Here is a 20,824-nt window from a genome sequence, read left to right on the forward strand (position 1 = left end):
ACAGATAGATAGGCCAGGTATACTTATACGCATCCTCATGATATAACTGCTTCACTTGCACTTTGTACGTATAATCTTTCACCAGGTCTTGGCATTGGTTCAGAAATCCTGAAGGTTCTGAGTGAGGTAACGTTTTTACTGTGCATTTAAAGCTTCTTCAATGACACATTCAGTGTAATTTCAACTGCAATCCTCATTTATCCTTGTCCTATGTTGTTTCTTCCACAGACGGCAGTGAAGACTCGCTGTAGCAGCATGCACTTCATCGTAGCAGAAAACAACACAAAGTCAATTGAGTTCTACAAGCGACGAGGAGCTGCTGATCTCTCCTTTGAGGAGGGCTGGCGTCTTTTTGAGATCGGAAAAGAGGAGCTGCTGAAAATTAATGCTAGTTAATTAAATGGCCTATACTGACAGTTAGTGGTAGTAATCCTGTTTTGATTAGTTAGTGATTCGACTCAGTCTTAATAAATACATTTACTAATCAATGGTTCCCTTTGATAATAAACAGTTTCTGCCTATTTCAGTTCAGTTCTGTTTCATGCTGTGACCCTTTGATGCATCCTGACCCTTAGCCTGGGAACACTGGGACAATTATTTACTGTACATAGGAGTTTGTGTGTGTGTGTGTGTTGCTTTCATATTTTTATTCCCTTTACAATAAATCCATAGGCGTACAGTTTGTAATGTTAATCCTCATGTGCCAGTACCTCAATGAGTGGTAGAGGTTTTCAGATCTTTTTAATTTAGTAAAAGTAGCAGGACCAAAATGTAATAATACACAATTACAATTATAAGTAAAGAACCTGTATTGAAAATGTTGAATAAGTTAAAGAAAAGAAGTCTTATCAGCTAAATGTACATAAAGTTTCATACAAGTAAAAGTCCTTATAATGCAGCAGAGTGATTCCTGTCAGCATTATTATAAACTATAACATTGGATTATTATTACTGATAAATTAAGATGGTTCTAGTATTTTAAGTCTGAACTATTTTGGAGACTGTTTATTTTTAAACGTAATGACTTTGTAATATAGGCTAATTAGTAAGTTAACCTCAGGTAAACAAGGTTATAACCATATATATACTGTTCCTCTGAAATGTGGAGTTTAATACCAGCTTACAGTACTAGTAGCTCCAGTTTGTACTTGCAAATGTAGTCAACTGCTCTTTTAACTGTAACCTACTTCAGTTACTGTAAACAATACTAGCTCACTGCTTTCACGTTGGCTTTTTTCTTCCAGTAATTAAGTTGTGGTTTAAACGCCCTTTAATACAATAAATAAAAAAAAACTATTATATTTGACCAGCATAAAATGGAATGAAGTGCACTTGATACAGCAGTGTTTGTACTCAGAAAATGATACTTTATGTTTCATTGGAAACAAGTTAGCGGTTTGTTTAAATGTTGATGGTCTCCGTGTAGAGGTCATAGTTTAATCACCTTTTATTGTTCACCTCTGCGTACGAGTCGACCGTGAGGGGAACTGTTGCAGTTCTCCCCCATTACTAGCGGCACCAATTTACTAATTAGAGTTGACACTCCCGTGCAGGTTTTCGCATATCCTGTTTGAACAGAGTTCTTCTTCATTATGGCCTCTTCGGTGCCTGCCGGTCTGATTTCCACCACGACCCTTCCGCATTTTCCTACTGCTCTCGGGCTGTGACGTCTCGTGCTGACGGCGGCCTCGGAGCTGGAGAAGCGGGGGGCTGTAGCATGACAAGACCTGGCTCCAGACGTCCTGCTTTGCTTTCAGCATTGCTCCAGAAACAACCCTTAGCCCCTCCTTCTCTGCTCCTCTCCGGCCCGCCCAAATAACACAGAATTCCCGACTGAATCCAGCCCGAGTCTGGGGGTACCAGGCGGCCTGGGAAGCCGAGAATCGGATAGAGGCCGTCCCTGCAGCATTAATCTGGTACGCGTGTAATTTTGCTCCTGGCGCGCTCGTTTGCAGCTCTAAGTTAGCATTGGTGTATGTATGTGTCTCTTTGTTTTTGCATGCATGTGGTATTTCAAGTTATTTCTTTATTCACACAGAGAGGCCGCAAAGGGCTGGGCCTTTTCTTCTCAGGCCCAGGCCTCAATAGAGGCCATAATTGGTCATTTCAGGCCTATCCGGTTAGCTAGCGAGACTGCTGAAAGTAAATGGTTTTTATTTTCGCCAGTCGTCGATAGATGATCTCATTTCAAATCGATTATAACAGTTGGTGTGTAGTAAGACCTCTGACAGAAGAGTGGTTAACAATTTTTTGTCGGTGAGGTGTATATGCTATACATATTAAGATTAGCGCTCGTCCATACACCAAGCTAACAAAATGGCGGTCACCGCTGTAATGAAAATCGGTTGTAGAAAAGGAGTGTGTTTAGCCCTCCTCCCGCTAGCTCGCTACTCCAGTGTCATTAGTGTAGACCACACGTAATATTTGTGGATTATTTAGCATTTCTATCTTAGACAGGTGTGTAGGTGCAGTTCTTCCCAAATGTTTTTGGCTGTGACAGTCGGACTTGGCGTGTAAAATGAGTGCTAACGCTAACGTTACTCCAGTGGTCAGTTGAAGACATTGCCGTCAAATCACCTCGTCGGATTTTACACAGTTTAGCGTTGCATGAATGAGATGCTAAGTTAGACCCCCCCGAGTGAGTTTTTATGTGTTGGTGGCATATTTTCAGCACATTGTACTATATTGTGCGCGATATTTCCACACATCTTTTTCCACTTGGAGGTGGGGGATGGTACGTTCAGAAGAAATTAAATGGTACCTTAGCTGGATCGTCCACACATCACTGTTTACATCTCTGAACCCCAGCCCCCCTCCCCCCCCGTGTTTGTGACTGGGGAGGTTTTGTCACACAGTTTATCTCCTTCATCTCCATAATGAAGGTAAAACCAACTGAGCTGCCTGCCAGGGTTGTTTTGGGGACTTTTTAAACATTTGGGTGGGAGGTTTAGTGATGCAGTTTTGTCACTGATCATTTCACTTTGCTGCAGACGCAAGCTAAAGCTGTACATTTGCATTTAATCATTGCAATTGATAATTGAGTCATTTTTGCCAGCAGTCGGGTATCTTTTCAGTGCAGTTTTTATATCAAGTGACCTTATCTTGTTTGCGTGAATAAAATATAAAAACAAAGGAGTCTCTCCATGAATTTGGACACATTTTGTTCAGTACTAAAACATATTGAGGATTGAAGCTCAGCTCTATTTTTAATAGAAAATGTCAAGCCAAACCGATGTTTACATTTTCAGGCCCACAGAAACTAGTGAATAAAATATTTCCTTCAAAATGACTCAACAACAGTCTGAGGGGTTTGCATTAAATGATAAGATGCTACTCAGGCTGCTATAGTTGTGCCTCACCGTGCCAGTGACCTCTTTGTCATGGGAATCATGTTATATCAGATTAACAACACATGTGACAAGCTGATTGTAGCTTTCCCTGGGTGCACATAGAAATGAAGTTCTTTGTGCTATTTTTAGAATCAGGTTTGATGATCTGCGTCATCTGGTTTTCTGTTCATATTGTCTCAAATCATGTTAATGACCATAAACATACTCATCTCTTTTTACTTGATAGTCTTAACACACACACAGCATAGGGAGAGAAAAATGCATCTTTTTCAAGAAGGCTGCCTGTGGATATCACTGTATTATGCAGTTAATACACTACATGGGTAAATGATCTTAGGTGAACTACAGTGCACTTGGTCTGTTTTGCTATTTAAGCAAAATACTGAAAAGCATTACTGTGCTTGTATGAAATAATGTTTAACTGTGGTGATGTATTGGTTTTAAGTTACTTTGTAAGCATTGTAATAACTAATCTATCAACTGTTGAGATTGTTTCCAATAGTTTTGGTCACCAAAGATCTAAGCTTTCTAACATTTGTTTTCAGCTTTTCAGTAACAAATGCAGTGCAAGGACAATGGATGAGGATGTCGCCAGGCTTGCAATACATTCAGAAGAGCCTAAAATAATATTACACGGATCGGGTAATTTTATTAATGTTTTTTTATTTACACAGTATGTTTTTGGGGTATGTGAGAGTTTTGATAAGCATGACAGTACTGGGGTATTTCAAGAAGCAGGATTTTTTTGGTTGGCCAGATAACTTGAAATATTTGAATGACAAAAGTAAAGTGTTCTCCAAAATAAGATGTTTGTATGGTTTTTATTATGTATTAGTAGGAAACAAGTAACAATATTGAAATAGTTGGTCATTTTCTGTATTAATAATATTTTCAACAGTCTCCCTATGGAGACTAAAACCAACAGCCTCTACTCACAGTTAATATCTGTCAATCTCCAACCTGGATTATTTTACTCATCTGTGCCATAGACCTTTGTTGTTGCTCAAAGATGATTAAAAACACATCAGGGAGACGCACCACTGCACTGGGTGATGCCTCTTCATTACAAAACACAAGACAAATATATGCTAAGAATGTGTCCTCAAACTCTTCAAACAGACGTACGTATTTATAGTATCTGAAGTAAGCAAAAGTCAACTGCACATATGCAAGATCTCCATGAGAGTGTGAGGAGCTAGCACAAGTAAAACAAAACAGAGGGCTCGCACACATATCTCATACATGAGGAGTTGACTTGCTTGTTTTTGAGCAACACTGGGGGTCTAGATGGCACAGATGTATAAAATAATCCAGGTTGGAGACTGATAGTCATTAACCATGAATAAAGGCAATTCACTGTTGGGTTTTAGTCTCTAGATGGGGATTGCTGAAAATACTATTATTATAGAAAATTGCTGGCCTTATACTTTATGGATGTTGTAAAAGGCACATTAAACAATAAACTGCCCTTGACTGTTATCTGGTTAACTGGGTAATCCTGCTTCTTACAGATGAGGGTGGTGCCAGCGGGCAGGAGTTTGTTGTGGAGCTTCAAGAGACTGTGTTGGTGTCAGAAGGCGAGGGGGAAGGCATGGCGGTTCACAGGTTTGCCCCAGATGAGCTAGTCATCCAAGATGCTGTTGAGGATGTGGTTTCTGAGTATGTGCACTGCGATGAAGATGAAGATGTCGCTGTAGAAACCTGCGTAATGGCTCTGGAGGGCGAGGAGGAAGGTGTTGCCATGGGAGACATCCCTGAAGATGGGCTGGACCCAGAGCAGCAGGAGGATGACCAAGACGGTTGTGGAGATTACCTAATGATATCCTGTAAGTTTACTGCTCTGCAGTGCTAGCAGCTTCCAATGGTTCTTAGTTCTGCAGAACAAGGGTGAGAAGTTACCTTCAAGACCTTTTGAGGTTGTCTTTAACCACCTATGCTTTAATGAAGAGCTGCTGACCACATTTAACCACATCCTGTGGGGTGTTTTGAGGTGAAATACAGTTTTAAAATGATGAAATTCAAACTGTAGTATTTATAAACCAGAACTACTACTAAACCATTATTTCCCTCACTTTGATTAATGGTACTAGAACTCAGAATTTACTCAGTAATATTGGAGTATTCAGACACGCTGCAAAAATAGTATTATTTACGTTTCATAAAATGTATAGCTATACATAAATGCTCAAATCTAAGCTGCGTCTTTGTTGAACATAAAGTGCTGAGGTATTAAGTATTTGTGTTTCATTCTTTACATCTTTAATGAAGTGTGATGTATGTTCCCTTTGCTAGTGGATGAAGCTGGTAAAATGGTTTCTGAGGATGGAACGGAGGTAACAGTGGAGGGGGGTGTGGAGGACCAAGAAGTGGAGAAGGATGAGGATGGGCAGGAGGTGATCAAGGTCTACATTTTCAAGGCTGATTCTGGGGAGGATGACATGGGTGAGTAGCAGTTAACCATTGGCCTCTGTTGGGTTATAATTTGACTCTTCAATATTCCCGGGTGCTAGTGATTATTACCACAAAATATCCTGTTAATGTCTGTTTTATCAAAAAATTAGATCAGTCTTCATCTGTAAATTTTATTATTTATTAGACGAACTTGTTTTCTGTGGAGGCTACTGGCCAGATAAAATGTTTTCTGTTCTCAGCAGTTTCCCAATGTCAAATAATTTGTTAGGTTAGTCAAAAATTAGATAATTTAAAAGGTGTTTTCATTCTGCAGGAGAGTCGGTTGACAACAGTGATGGAGACACAGAGAGTGTGGCGTTAACAGAGTCTTCAGGCCAAACGCTCAGAGAGAAGATGGTTTACATGTCTGTCGGGGATTCTCATCACAATCAAGGAAACCATGGTAAGTCCTCTGTCAAGTGGGGATGACTGTCATGATAGTATACGTAGTTTTTTGGTTTTGTACATCTTGGGCTCATCTACAGGTGGGTCCAAGGTGACTGATGAGGTATATATGGAGGTGGTGGTAGGAGGTGAAGAGCCAGTAACTCACGACCGCTCGTATGACAGCGTGTCTCTAAGCAAGGACTTCATGCCTGTGGCCTGGGCAGCTGCTTATGGTCAGCACCCTTGTCTATTAAATTGCTTTTGAAACAACACTGGAAGCCTGTGCATCAGCAACGTCTCTGAGTGTCTTGGTTTAAACTTTACAAATGTTGGTATTGTATATTTTTGCATTAAAGACACTGTATTGTTTTCACAGGTGCGGACGACAGCGAGAGTTGCGAAAACCGTAACGGTGCGGCCAGTGCACTGCTGCACATTGATGAGTCGGACGGAGTTGATGAAATCGGTAGACAACGCAGCAAGAGCAGGAGACGGTCAGAGCCTCGGCAGGTCCAGACAGGTAAGGGCAGCACAAAGGATGTGGGAGTTTAATCCTCAGGCCAGATTTGTTCTCTGTCCACATGCCATAAAGAAGACCTGTAGATCATAACTGCTCTAGTGGAGTGGTGCGTTATTTTCATTATTAATAAGTTAATATTTTTGATTATTGATCAGTAACAAATGCTTGCAATCAAAGCCAGAATTGGTTTTAAAATTGCAATAATCTTTTTTCATTAATCTGATGACATGTCTGATCGCTGATCGCTTTTTCATAAAAGTTGCGATGGCATTCTTACTAGATCAGACTTGTGGCTTTTTTTAATCAGCACGGTTCAGCCCGTTTTTATTGTGTAGAGCTGGGTGCGCATGGATTGGCCTCCATTTCCATCTGTTTCTAACAGCAGGGTGTAATCGTGCTGACTTGGTTCAGTTGATTCTTGTTCTACCCAGGGCCATGGTCTGCCTTCAACACAGCCGACTCCTCAGTTGACTGAAATGTAGCGCTAAGGAATTGTCCTTTTACATTCAGCATTGACTTTTTAAACTGTAAATTCACTGCAGCAAGCTTTGAAAAATGGAGTCTCTCACTTGGTCTTTTGATGAGGGGTTGAGCACCAAGGGCTTCATGTTGCAAGCTAATAACACCACACCGACACAGCAAGTTTTGCTTCCCGGTGGCTCACACTGCCCCCACCTGATGAAGCTGTGGAAAATAAACAATGCATTCAGTGGAAGCAAAACTGCACTGACCCAGGAACAGCAAGAGCCTCCACTGCCCACATGTTAGCTCAGCAGGAGAAGTCAAAAACGCAATTAGTGACATTTACATATCACATTCAACACAGTACATTCTGAACTGCATGCAGTCACATGTATATGCGCACACAAGATTTCAATAGGGCAAATGATAGGCAGCTGTGGCTCAGGAGGTAAAGCAGCTATTCCCTATCTGGAAGTTGATGGTTCAATTCGCGTTCTCCCCAGGCCACATGGCAAAGTGTCTTTCAGCAAGACACTGAACCCAAAGTTGCTCCTGATGGTCAGAGCAGCGCCTTGCAGCGACAACGCCACCATCAGTATGTGAGTTGGTGCTGCAGATGGCTGCCTTGGTCCTGTACCGGAGACAAATTCCTTGTGTGTACAACATATTTGGCCAATATCATTATTATCAAATATTGTGTGCATAGTGTGCCTCTCCGTCACGTTATGGATATCTCTGAATGAAGCCATGAGGAATATTAACATGAAAGTGACCCAGGTCTGGGTGGCAGGTGGCCATTGCCTCACCAAATTGATGAAGCCCACTATTGCATATTCCATGTCTGAAAAGAACAATATTGAGTTGAAATTAATAGGAAAAAGGAAAGAAAGCGACAGACTGCATTTGTTATAGGTGGCATTTGATGACTTTAGCTTGATTCCAATAATACAGTCTGACTCACCACTTCTGAGTGGTTAGCATAGGGATTTGTCATTTGCCTTCTATAGCTAGCAGTTGTCTTCCACTAATTTATTGTTGATTGACCAGAAAAATATTTTGGATATGCACTCCATTGACAGGAAACCCTATATTCACTGTTCACTATAAATACAAGAAAAAACTGTGTCTGCATCATTGACTACGTTGACTAATCACAGAGGCCCCAATAGAATTCATGAAATAATTCTGAGGACAAACCCGTAAAGGCAGGACTTGGGTGAACTCGCAACAGTTTTCTTTTGTTTTTGACTGTTTGAGTAAAAGACATTTCTGACACTGAGGATCTGTAAAGATATGTGCTTCTGCTTTAATCTTCCTAGTTGCTGTTTTGTCATTGTTCTGATTTATGCATCTTCTTATCCAGATGATATTCATGTGTTACTGTTTTCTCCTCAGTATAATCTTTAACCTAACTGTTGCCATATGAAGTTCAGATTGGTTGTGTGAGCACTAGCTATTGTGTTGCAGCTTATTTTTATTTGTTGATCATACTTTTTCTATATAATAAATCTGGGGAAAAATATAACTTATCTAATTTTAAATAATTTATGCTACTAAGGTCATTGGTTACTATTTTAAAAGGATTTAATCATCAAAATTTCAACTAAGATGACAAAGCTGACTTGATAAGATTATGGTCATGTTGTCATTTCCTTCTTGCTCTTGTCATTTTTCTCCCCAGCCATCATCATTGGTCCGTATGGTCAGCCTCTGACAGTTTACCCCTGCATGCTTTGCGGTAAAAAGTTCAAGTCACGAGGCTTTTTGAAACGCCACACCAAGAATCATCACCAGGATGTTCTGACCAGGAAAAAGTACCAATGTACAGACTGCGACTTCACCACGAACAAGAAAGCCAGCCTCCACAACCACATGGAGGTGCATGCTCTAAGCAGCAAGGCTCCTTTTGAGTGTGAAATGTGTGGCAAGGAGTTCCACCAGCAGGCGGCACTGTTCTCTCACAGACTGCAGCACCACCACCGAGAGCCCAAGAGCCAGCCGCCTCCACCGCCCACCAAGATGCACAAATGCAAGTTCTGTGACTATGAAACTGCTGAGCAAGGACTGCTCAATCGGCACTTGTTGGCTGTTCATAGTAAGAGTTTCCCTCACATCTGTGTGGAGTGTGGAAAAGGCTTTCGACACCCTTCGGAGTTGAAGAAACACATGCGCACACACACAGGTGAGAAGCCTTACTCCTGCCTGTACTGTGACTACAAGTCGGCCGATTCCTCAAATCTCAAGACGCACATCAAGACTAAGCATAGCAAGGAGATGCCATACAAATGTGAGCGCTGTTTCCAGACCTTTGCGGAGGAGGAGGAGTTAATGCAGCATGGACTAACACATGAGGAGAACAAGACCCACCATTGTGCCCACTGTGATCACAAAAGTTCCAACTCCAGTGACCTGAAACGCCATATCATATCTGTTCACACCAAGGACTATCCCCACAAATGCGCTGTCTGTGGGAAAGGCTTCCACCGGCCATCTGAACTAAAGAAGCACTCAGTATCCCACCGCACCAAGAAACTTCATCAGTGCAGGCACTGCAACTTTAAAATTGCAGATCCTTTTGTTCTCAGTCGCCATATCTTGTCTGTCCACACGAAGGAGCAGCAGGCCTCTCCTGAAAAGAGTGAGGCTAAGAGGACAGAGACGCACACTCCTGTTGTGCCACCTAAAAAGTCTGCACCCAGTGGCTCTAGCAGCTCTGGCCCACCTGCTAGAGTCAGTGCAGCCAGTTTAGCCAGTAGTGTGACTGTTGTTATCGGTAAAGGACAAAAAGAAAGGAGAATTTACCAGTGCCAGTACTGTGACTACAGCACCGGGGATGCTTCGGGGTTCAAGCGGCACGTGATTTCCATTCACACAAAAGACTATCCGCACCGCTGTGAGATATGTTCGAAAGGCTTCCGGCGCCCCTCGGAAAAGAACCAGCATATCATGCGCCACCACAAGGACGTGGTGCAGGCAGAGTGACTCTGACCGAGCTAAATACTGTGCCACAACAAAGAACAATGTTGAAGCAGCCATCACACTCGAATCACTGCGCCCTCAGCACGACACCGTTCACATTGAAATAATGTGGTGTGTGTTGCATTTAGTCTGTTCTGTTGCTGTACTTCTTTTTAGATCCTCAGCTTCATGTTTGTTCAGAAATGTATACACATGTACATAACCTTAACGGTCTGTCAGAGTTAGCAACACAACCCCTCTGTAGACTTGCACTTTTAACTGCATGTCCCTTGCTGGCGACAGTGTGCATGGCAGATTGTGCAGATGTCTCTTTGTAGATAAACGTTTTTGGTTTCGCAGGCAGCAATCAGTTCTCTATCACAATTGTCATTTTGTCTCAAAACTAAAGTGTAATTTGTAAAACATTTGCATAATTTTGTTAAAATATGCTAAACACAGCAGTATGGATTAGCAGCCTGTTCCCAGTAGCACTTGCCATCTTGGTAAAGATCATGATCAGAGCAGTAATCAAGTCATGTATGATATTTCTGTGTGAGAGAGAAAACATCTGTTATGCTTCCTGGAGTTCTGACCCCGCCCTTTTAAGATAATGCATTTTGTTGTGTCAACAAAAACAAACGAGGCCTGGCAATATACAGCACCCAGAGAAAAGAGACTGTCACTCTATGGTTTGTCCACAGGTCTACAATAATTAAAAGAACACAAAATACACAGTGAGATAGTGAATTTGTTAAGATGGTGGATAAAATGTATGCACTGCAATGCGATCCTTGCCCCGTCATTTGGTTATCACATGGCCGTCTGATATTTCTGTTTCAAGTCGGTATGTGTACTGTGACATGTTCCGAACAAGTGCCCAGAGTAGTAGAGATGAAGGCTGACAGTATTGTTTAATCCATTAATGCTACGTGAGGAGTGAAATCCCATTAATTTGAAAATTTAGATTTATGTGAAAAGACAGTGTATGTTTTCAACATTATTACTGATGACAAGCTGTTTCTTTAATCTAATGAGCAAGTTTGTTTTTCATATGAATTGATATATCTGTGAAATCACAGAGGAAAATCATCAGTATGATAATATTAGGCTGGGTGGGTTTTTAAAAAATGTTCATATTGTTGTCCCATCATGATATTTTGGCCTCAGTGGAAATCATGCAGTATATCTGGTGCTTCTGTTATGAAACTAAGAACTGAGTGCTTTGTTTTCACCAAACAAACAAGTACTTTTGCCAGTAGAAAGGGAAAATGTATATCTTTTTAGATGCAACTTCAGAAGATTGATGCTGGTGGTGTATTCGTACTATGGCTTTTTACATTGTTATCACCTGTGATTATTTCTGTTTTTATATTTATTTCACTTACAAGTTGTATAGTTAAGTGTAGACTTCTATGGGACGTAAATTATTGTTTTGTATACAAAACTGTACAAAGCGTGTAGCTGTAAACACTTCATAAAACAGAAATCGGAACTGTGTTGTTATGGATGTACTTCAATGTATTTGTTAAAAAACTAATAAAAGCAAAGTATTTTAGCCTGTTGTCTTTTGGCAAAGAATCATTTGATTCTTTTCTGAATTTTTACAAACCAGTGAGAAAGGCCCATCACAAACAACAGAGCCCAAAAAACCTTTTCCAATTCTTTTTTTTTTGTTTGTTTGTTTGTTTAAACAATTGTCTGAACTTCAACTTTAATAAAAAGAAAAGCAGCTAATCATCATGTTTGAAAAAGGTGTGGTGATGAAATTTACAAACGGCATATTTTATAAGCTTGGTCGTTTTTATGTAAGAGTTTGTGAAGTCATTTGTAATCACTGCTGCCACATCAAGGTGTTGCAGTAAAAGTGCTACTTTGAAATGTAGTGGTGTCGAAGTATAAAAGTGTCAAATACTCCTGTCGAGTACCTCAAGCGCCTAAAATTTGTACTTAGGTTGTTAGTGTACTGAATGTAATATAACTATAGTAAATGTGTTTAGTTGCAGTCCTCTGCTGCTCATGTGCATGAGACCAACAAAAGTGGGACCTGCTCATGAAAAAACAACTCTGGCATTACATGAGGGCAAAAACTCCACTGGGAACCTTTAAGACGAGTATGTACAAGTATGATTTTGTGTGATCAGTAGTTACACTTTTGAAACAGACCACTTGTCTATTCATAGGTGGGGGATTATTCAGGAGAAGGAAGAGCTAACTGTTAGCAGTTTTCAACCAGGTAATTGAACATAAGACAATTCAAAGCAAATCATTTTGTCTTACATGTCCAGGGCCTTAGATGCAGGTAGGTAATAGCAGTCTTGAATAATGAACCAGGTTTTACAGCATGTTTAATGATGTATAATGAGTGATTTTTAAGACAATATTTGACAGAGCAGAGCAAATTAAAAAGAGATTGTCTCAGATCATGGCCCTGATAGATGTAGCGTCTTCAAACAGCATTGCTGACATTTGAAGACCGGAGCAAAAGACCTAGGCAGCTTGGGCACTCAGCTATAGAAGGAGAAGAAAAGAGAAAGGTTATTGGTGTATAGTGTCATTCTTAATCGTGGGGTAACTTCATTTCCACTGATATACAAAGTACCATTTTTGGGGAAGAAAGCAAGGATGCCAGTCTCCAAGGAGAACTGGCTGAACCTCCGCAGCAGATCATCACTGAGGTCCACCCCACGGCCCGTCATCATACTTCACCTCAGCTCTGCTCATGTCATTGTTGCTCCCCCAGCCCGACAAAGGGAGGAAAAGAGAAAGCATGTGAAAAGCAGCAGATGGTTTACTTGTCAATGTTGCTCGTACGCCTCTGTCTGCTCAGTATTTAGGGGTGTGTTGCTGTACTTCCGCTGACTTTAGAGCCATAAGAGCTTCTAAGAAACCACTGAAACATGATTAGCATCTTCGCCACTGACCTCTCTCTCTTTCTCTCTCTTTATTTTCCTTTTCCAGGTCCCTGTCAGCAGTTGGTGTGAACATGGCCATGCTCATCTTCATGCTGGTTTTGCGGTTGACAAACCACTGGGCATTAGTGGCAAATCCAATCAGGTACCACTTCCTCACCACCTGTGGGTACACACAAAGCAAACACAGCAGAAATTAAACAAAAACACCACACTTTATATACTTGTAGTACCACTGACTGTGCCTACACTGAAACTGTGTTAATTATTAACCAGGATCAACAGAGGAGAGATATGTGAGCTTCCCCGAGAGTATGTGAGGTGTAATTCACTCGGTCTTCAGTCTCCATCTTCATATTTCTGTGTGATATGTGTTTGTGCTTATCAGTATCAACCTCTTCCCCCACCCGTCGAGGTGTGCTTGTTCATGATTTACTTCGATTTTTACACCATTGCCCATTAATGTGCCAGAATGTGGTGTGACATGTTTAAAAAATAATAATTCTTCACTTTAGTCCTTGTAAAAATGTGGAAAATACACAACTCACAATTTTATAAATGCATTTAACAAAATAGGCAGGAAATATGAGCACATTTACATCTGATTTTATGCACACCATCATCCTTTGACAAGTTGCAGCAGACTCAGTTGGGAGGATTAATTAAACAAAATGCATACAGACACTGTATTGAGACTAAAACTTAAATTAATGATAGTTAACTCCATTCTGTGTCTTACCCCATGTAAACTGAAGTGAGCCCACATAACATAACAAAACATAATATAACATAACATTTATGTTTTAACATATAGCGCATAACATAACACAACAGCAAACTATTACTGTTCTTAGCTTTTGTTTATCAGAGACGTTTGGTTGTAAAAGTACCTAGTCTACTACCTCTTCTGTTATCCATTACCCATAGACCAATGCATTATTTCTACCACAGCTTTCACTATGCAGATACAGGACCCAGGATGTGAATACCACTAAAATATGTTGTATATTAACTAGGCATTGATACAGTGTATCTGAATGTACTATATAATTACCTTCAAGGTGTTCAGGTAGCATGAGGCAACACTCGTAAGTTAAATAGGTATCAATGTAGTTCTCTACCACTGGTGGAAAGTACATTTACACTAGTATTGTATGTATTGTCAGTACGGTTCTGAGGTACCTTCTTTGACAATCTCATTTTATGTTACATTTCAGAGGCATTGTCAGTTTTAAGTGCTTTGGTCACAAGGCTGAAGTATTTCTGCAGGATCTTCTGTGTTACACAAGTTCAAAAAAGAATCCAGGGATGCTGATGAAAAGATGAATGAGCTTGGTACCAAGACTATCCAACCGACAAACCTTGCCCATTAAAGCAGGTTTGCCTTTATCCAGAGAAAAAAAATGAAGTTATGTAACAGAAAAGTATTCTTGTCCATTGCCCAAAACAGCCACAGTGTTGGTGCTGAGACATCTGTCCCGTGTGGAAAGGTGGGCATGAATACACACATAGATAAACACACACTTTACATGACCATAGTATATACATTAAATATTGGAAATTCATTGTGACCATTGTGGTATATACATACACATATATGCCTCTGGGTGATAAAAATATCAAAAAGGACAAATATGTGGGTGAAGAGGAAATGCCTGATGGTGAGGCTACCCAAAATCTTATTATTGTCATATATGGACAGACAAACATTTGTTCTTCTTCTGGCTCTGTGCTTTGAAATAAAATCATGGATACAACATTATGCTCGGCTTCAATTTGAGGAGGTTTATATCATAGAAACAATCATGTGTGCAGGGAATTTATTAGACACCCAGCTGCTGTACAGCTAATGCAGAGTCCCGAGTGAAGACCATTAATGGTACCAGCTGGAAGTATGGGGACGCCAAACAACTCTTTCAGTTGAATGATTTAAAAGGGGAAATTGTATTGATTTAAATAGTTTGATTGATTGCTCCACCCAAGATATGCATTATGAGAACTGATAATGGAAAATAATGGGAAGTGTATGGATTAAAAACTTAGAGTGTAGACATTACAAGAGATTGGGCAACATCAACTGCTGGGTTTGCTATTTTCACTATGCTGTATGAAAGATAATATACATTTAAATATAATAAATTATAATGGACAGGATTTGTGCATTAAGCTTAACATGAATATAATCTGTAGCTGGTTACTTACAGAAGAAATCCCTGCATATCTTTAAGTCTGCACAGTGTAAAAGCAGCACCATTAACATTAGAGGAAAGCAATGGACAGCTGTCCGTCTTATCATATCAATCAATCAATAACGCAGAGACAAGCTGCTACAGGAAGTTATGACGCTCATCCTTATGTGGCAGTTCTGAGACCGGATATACTCTATAGTCCCTCCCATATCTCCCCTGGGATAAGTTTGACATACACAAATTACCTGCACAGGCAGGGGTCTTAGATGAAGACCCCCATTCATGTGACTCATGAATTTTTTTTTCCATTTGTGAACTCAAGAATGTTCCAGTCAGGAGAAATAACAGCTGTGGAGACAATGAAATTGCAGCACCTGCAGCCTCATGTTAGCATGCTCACATACTCCACATATTAGCACGTTAAAATACTAAATGTCACATGCCACACACATGCTAACATGCTACCTGCCCTTAGTTCATAGCACAGCAAAGTTACAGCTGAACCTGACAAGCTCAGTTTGAAAGATCCTGTAGTGGTCAGGCTGCAGAGGATGAACACTTTTTATTGTGCTCAGAGTGTGGCCTTTCCTCTGGCGCCACCCTATGGCCTTGATTTAGATTTGTACACCACTTTTGTAGCCAAGAATAGCAAATAATTTCGTTTACTTCTTTTACTTAAACCCCGCAAAGCTAACCCTCATTTATTGCTAAATTTATATTTTTATTTCATTGCTAACTAAGATATGCAATGCAAAATATTTTGAATTCAGTCAGACAACATAAGTGACGTTCACTTTCTGCAGGTAGAGAAAACATGTACATTGACATGGCAGTGCCTGTAGCTTTATTCCTGCAGCTGGAATGCAATTGGCAGTCATCAGCTGATACATCCTGTGAAAAACATGAGATGGAATTCCTCACATGTTCAGTATTAACAGTGTGTTCATGATGTTACTAGAAAGTCTTGTAAAACTAGACCAAGTCAGTGAGGCTGGAGCGAGGAGAAGCCAAGGCATCTGCCATGGTGAAGAACTCAACCCAGTTCTGATAGAAGCCACGTGAATACTCCCCCGTGTCAGTGACGAGTCCCCACAGGCGGCTCTGGCCCGTTTTGTTCCTCAGAGCCAGCTGAGCCTCCCGCTCCGTCACATTGAAGCTGATATTCAGAACTTGTACTACCAACAGATAAAGTAATCCACCTGTGACAATGCTGCTGTACCAAGCGCAGGTGAAACTAAGTGCCGTGCTGTAAACATAAAGAAAAAGTGAATATAGTATTACAGCAATGTAACATGATTGATATGCATTTAGCACAACAGTATTTTTGAAAACCGGCTTCTTCTTTTTTTTGTTAAAACAATACTCAGCTACAGTACATGTTTACAGTCCTGTTACACTATGTTAATTATTTTCAATACTTCTGTTCTGCAACCATAAACCTCTGTGAACATGGCTTAAACAGATAAATCGATAACATTTAACCAATCTTTATTTACACTCAGTATTACACAATCTTAAGCAGTGATTGTCAAATTTTTTCTGCTACTTTCTTAGAGAAACCAAGGTGTTAAATATATATGAAGTTATTACAGTACAGCAGTTTAGCAGTGACACAAGCTCAAAATGTTTTTGTGTTTTCTTTAAACTCAGACTATCTGGAAGCTGTTCCAAAGCTTTAAATTGTACTACCTCAATGTATTGTCAGTGTGTATAAACAGTTGGTGGTCTATAATTTCCAGATAAAACCAATGAAACAGTGGAATTTATGTCCTTGCTATTGATTGATTTGATGTTTGAGGATGACTTTTCCACAGATTTTCGCTAGAAATTGATTGTTTTATTAACTTATTAATTAATAGTAACAGGAAGGTTAGGATTTTGTTTTAATAGTACTTTCAAGGACATGTACAATGTTGATTTCTAAATCTATTCCAGTGTTTAGTTTCATAGTCACCTGCAGTTGTAGCGGAGACAAGAGTTCTGTACCTTGACTGACTGTAGACACCAGGGCAGTAGAAGAGAGCCATCATTAGATACTGTTGAGGACAGAGGCTGCACATCACCAGACTGATCCCATACAGCGAGGTCAACACGAACGAAAGTGCGATGGTTTGCCTGTCCAACGCAGCTGTTTATCCTAAAACACCTCAACATATACACACATAAAGAAACACATGACAATTTATCAATTAAACCTAAAAGCAGCATCACATTGCCTGATATTTCGAACCCATACAACTACTGCTGTATGTGAAATGATACAATAGCCAGATTTAAATGTAGTTTCTTAATATAAACATTTTAATTTTGCCTTTCTTTTGTCTACTGGAGACAACACTGCCTACAGTATAAGAGGCAGGTCAACAATGTGTGTGAGGTGATTTACTGAGAATGGTTTCAGTAGAGATGCAGACTCAGAGGTTTATGTAGTCCAAGGCTGGAGCAGATTTTAGTAGTGTGCACTACAGGAAGGCATTTTGTTAAATCAGCTGTTTAAGCACTATTCAGTGAGTGCCTCGTCCTCCTGTTGCCCTGAGATGGACCCCAGTATACCTGCGTACAGGTCTAGTTTACATGCGAAGATGTTTTTGCTGAGAACTGTTTCCACTTTTTTCACATTTGAAAGGAAGCAGAAATCACAGCAACTGGCAAATAAAAACAAACCTCTCTGCTTTGCTAGAACTGTGGGTAAAGAGAAATAATTGTATGATCTGATGAAACTGCTCTTTAATGACTGACATACAGTATGTTCAGTTAATAGAGTTTTCATAAGTGTTTCTGCGTATTTTCAGATGTCAAAACCAGACAAACTAAGTCTGTTAAGAGCATCAACAGGTTTAGATGTGGTGGATGTACACTTTACAAAAGAGCTACTAAATTGTAATCTAACTGTATAATGTTCATTTTAGTTTCCCTACTGTGGAAGAAAACAGGAGGTGCAGTAGGTAAAGTCTTTGCTGAAAATATGCAAGACATATGCTAATGTCTATGCTAAATCCAACCCACCAGATACAGTGGTGATCTAGACGCTGGACACATGATCCACAGGTTCGACAGTGTCCGGCCCGCGGGGGTCGTATTATTTTGCACACAGGACACCTGCTCCATTTTGGTTTCAGGGCCTCTTTTGTTGTCTGCAACTCTGCTGCAGTCCCTGCAGAGGAGGCTGCTGGTTGGATAGAGTCCATGGTAGTCTGGCTGTGTGCTTCATGTACGGAAGTGGTCACAAATCCTGGGCCTCTCTTGGTGAGAATCAGGGAAATGATAGTGAGAATCATCCCAGTGGTCACCATACACACCTGCAGCTGACTGACATCCCCACGTGGTACAATCTCTGTGATGAAGAGGTAATACATGTAGGCCAGAGAGTACAGTGCGAGAGTGAGGAAGAAGAGGGTGCGTCTCCTTTTGCGGTGTGTGGCGTAGTAGTACCAGAGGACCAGCCCAGGCAAAGCTGTCAGTATGATGACACCCAGCAGGTAGTGCAGCGCTGCAATCCGAAGCAGAAGAGGCAGCAGCACCAGGGCTGGAATCATGGAGATCTCCAGGTTGTCAATCATGGCCCCAAGAACAGGAGACTGACATCCACTTTTAGATGGTTTGCCTTTCAGCCACCTACAGAGGACAGTGGTCATCAGTGAATGTGACTAATTCAGTTGCTCTTTGCAGCATATGTGCTTGTGCTGCACACATATTTCAGTACACCTCAATATATGTGATTTAAATTTCATATAAATAGATTTTTATTTAAGTACTGTGCCCTACTTTATCAAATGCAAGATCTTCAGTGTATCATTAGCTATTTGCGTTCCTTTTTTTAAACATTGTGACTAAATCTCTGGGAAAGTTTTCATATAAAAAGAATGTGACTAACCCTTTAAAGATTTAATACAATTCTGGAAAATTCACATATTCGCTTTGTTTTCTGTCAGTCATTTAAGCTAGCTAGGAAACAGTTAGCTTAGACAGCACGGCTCTATCCACAGGCAACAAACTCTGCCTGCATGAAACTCCTCATCTTAATAATGAACACATTGTATGTCATGTTTATTTGGTACAAAACATTAAAGGCAAAAGCAACAATTTGCTGGCTAGCTATGTTCCCTTGTTTCCAATCCTTATGCTAAGCTAAGCTAACCAGCTGCTGACTGTAGCTTCATATTCCTCTGACCAATAAAGGGAGTGTTATTTGTCCTCTCATACCACTCTCTGCCAGAAAGTGAATACGTGTATTTTTACAAAATCACAAACTATTACCCATTTTCTTTTCTTTCTGTCATTTCAGTTTATCTTATGCTTCTGTGAGGCCCATATTGTTACCAAACAAGTTTACACTTAATCACACTTCCAAACATTAAGGCTTGGGAGCTTGGGGTCCTGGAGTTTTTGGTTGCTTTGCCCAGTTTATAATCCAGCCTAAACAGCACCAGCAATTTTTTGGCAACATTACAAAAAAAAAATGTTGCCATTAAAAGGTATAGCTTCTTAAATAATTTTTAAGAGAAGTGCTACTTCTATGTGAATATGAATGAATATCCAGCGACATTAGATTTTTTTTTTTTTACTTCCCAGTAGTTGACCTAGTTGTTGGGATATTCAAATGGTGGTCTACCCAGTACTGATTCTTTTCCTCAAGGTCTTCATACCTGTTAAAGGCCTCGTCCAGATCTTCACAGTCACAGCAGCATCCGCACGGATATATATCACACTCACAGCAACACATAGGATCATCTGGCTCTGGAGGCTTTAACTTCTCCCATTTCATGATGGTTTGCTAAGTTTACAAGCTGTCATTTCAATACAAAAGGAATTCTTTTTAAAACTTTGTACTATTGAACAATGAACTATACACTACACAACTCATTAGTGCAGGGACATTCTTAAAATATGTAATGACATACTTATTTATAAATGGATAACTTAACAATGTAATATCACAATCAATAGCAACCCTCAGAACAAAGATATATTTTAGTGTTTTCTGCAGCAGCTCAACCTGTACTTTCATCTAACTATAAGATGCTCTGTTTGCTCTAAACATTTATAATCAGATGGTTCTCTTCCCTGTTACATCCCCAAGGGCTTGTAATATAATTTGTTGAAACAAGGCCACAGTGTCCACAGGGACAAACTATCTGGGCCAGCAGTCCTCAAAACTCTGAGATATACTTGTGTTATTGTCAGTGGGAATTAGAATGTTAGTCTGGTTTATAACTTGGGTTACAGACTTGTTATACAGAGCCTATCCTGGATCTACACAGGAATTCACAAGAAAATAAACATGTCACTTAGTTTTTGTCTGTCTTATCCATCCATCCATTATCTATAGCACTTATTCCTTTATAGAGTCACGGGGGGAGGGCTGGAGTCTATCCCAGCTGTCCGTCTTATCATAGTTTACCATTTTAACAATTTTTGTACAACTTAATTTCAGATTACATTATCTAATAGTAATCCCCATTACTCACCAACAATGACTTATTTATCTCTTTCTAGAGTTTTTTAAATCCACCCTTACAAAGCCAAAATAAAATATTCCTCTACTGACTTACCTTTTGTCTCCACAACAAAAATACAAAACTGTCAATACATGTGGGC

General features: G+C 40.1%; 3 protein-coding genes across 5 annotated transcripts in view; 2 read left to right on the forward strand and 1 right to left on the reverse strand.

Moving 5' to 3' along the window:
• Positions 1–510, forward strand: part of LOC109959545 (diamine acetyltransferase 1-like) — a 1,343-nt gene extending 833 nt beyond the window's left edge. The window contains exons 5-6 of the mRNA XM_020598996.1: positions 86–126; positions 229–510. Of these exons, the coding sequence (XP_020454652.1) occupies positions 86–126; positions 229–396 (209 nt within the window). The 3' untranslated portion in view covers positions 397–510. The remainder of the gene's footprint in view (positions 1–85; positions 127–228) is intronic.
• Positions 511–1,926: 1,416 nt separating this feature from the next.
• LOC109959439 (zinc finger X-chromosomal protein) lies at positions 1,927–11,759 on the forward strand. Of its 3 annotated transcripts, none has more exons than XM_020598810.1 (8): positions 1,927–2,882; positions 3,896–3,992; positions 5,048–5,176; positions 5,643–5,792; positions 6,076–6,204; positions 6,287–6,421; positions 6,565–6,708; positions 8,852–11,759. In XM_020598810.1, exons 1-8 carry the CDS (start codon positions 2,877–2,879, stop codon positions 10,150–10,152), a joined length of 2,091 nt encoding a protein of 696 aa, XP_020454466.1. In that variant the 5' UTR covers positions 1,927–2,876; the 3' UTR covers positions 10,153–11,759. The 3 variants fall into 3 exon arrangements, with proteins under 3 accessions (XP_020454466.1, XP_020454464.1, XP_020454465.1); XM_020598808.1 differs by having other exon boundaries at positions 4,862–5,176; positions 8,852–11,758; XM_020598809.1 differs by lacking the exon at positions 6,287–6,421 and having other exon boundaries at positions 4,862–5,176.
• A 3,826-nt stretch (positions 11,760–15,585) lies between these two features.
• Positions 15,586–19,991, reverse strand: LOC109959441 (palmitoyltransferase ZDHHC23-like). Its single transcript, XM_020598812.1, is given in 5 exon segments — positions 15,586–16,472; positions 17,213–17,323; positions 17,325–17,363; positions 18,233–18,841; positions 19,873–19,991. Coding segments are annotated over 5 exon segments (1,152 nt in total). The 3' UTR covers positions 15,586–16,198.
• Between the last annotated feature and the right edge of the window lie 833 nt (positions 19,992–20,824).

Source organism: Monopterus albus, unplaced genomic scaffold, assembly GCF_001952655.1.
Source record: "Monopterus albus unplaced genomic scaffold, M_albus_1.0 scaffold39.1, whole genome shotgun sequence".
In the NCBI taxonomy this organism is placed as follows: domain Eukaryota; kingdom Metazoa; phylum Chordata; class Actinopteri; order Synbranchiformes; family Synbranchidae; genus Monopterus; species Monopterus albus.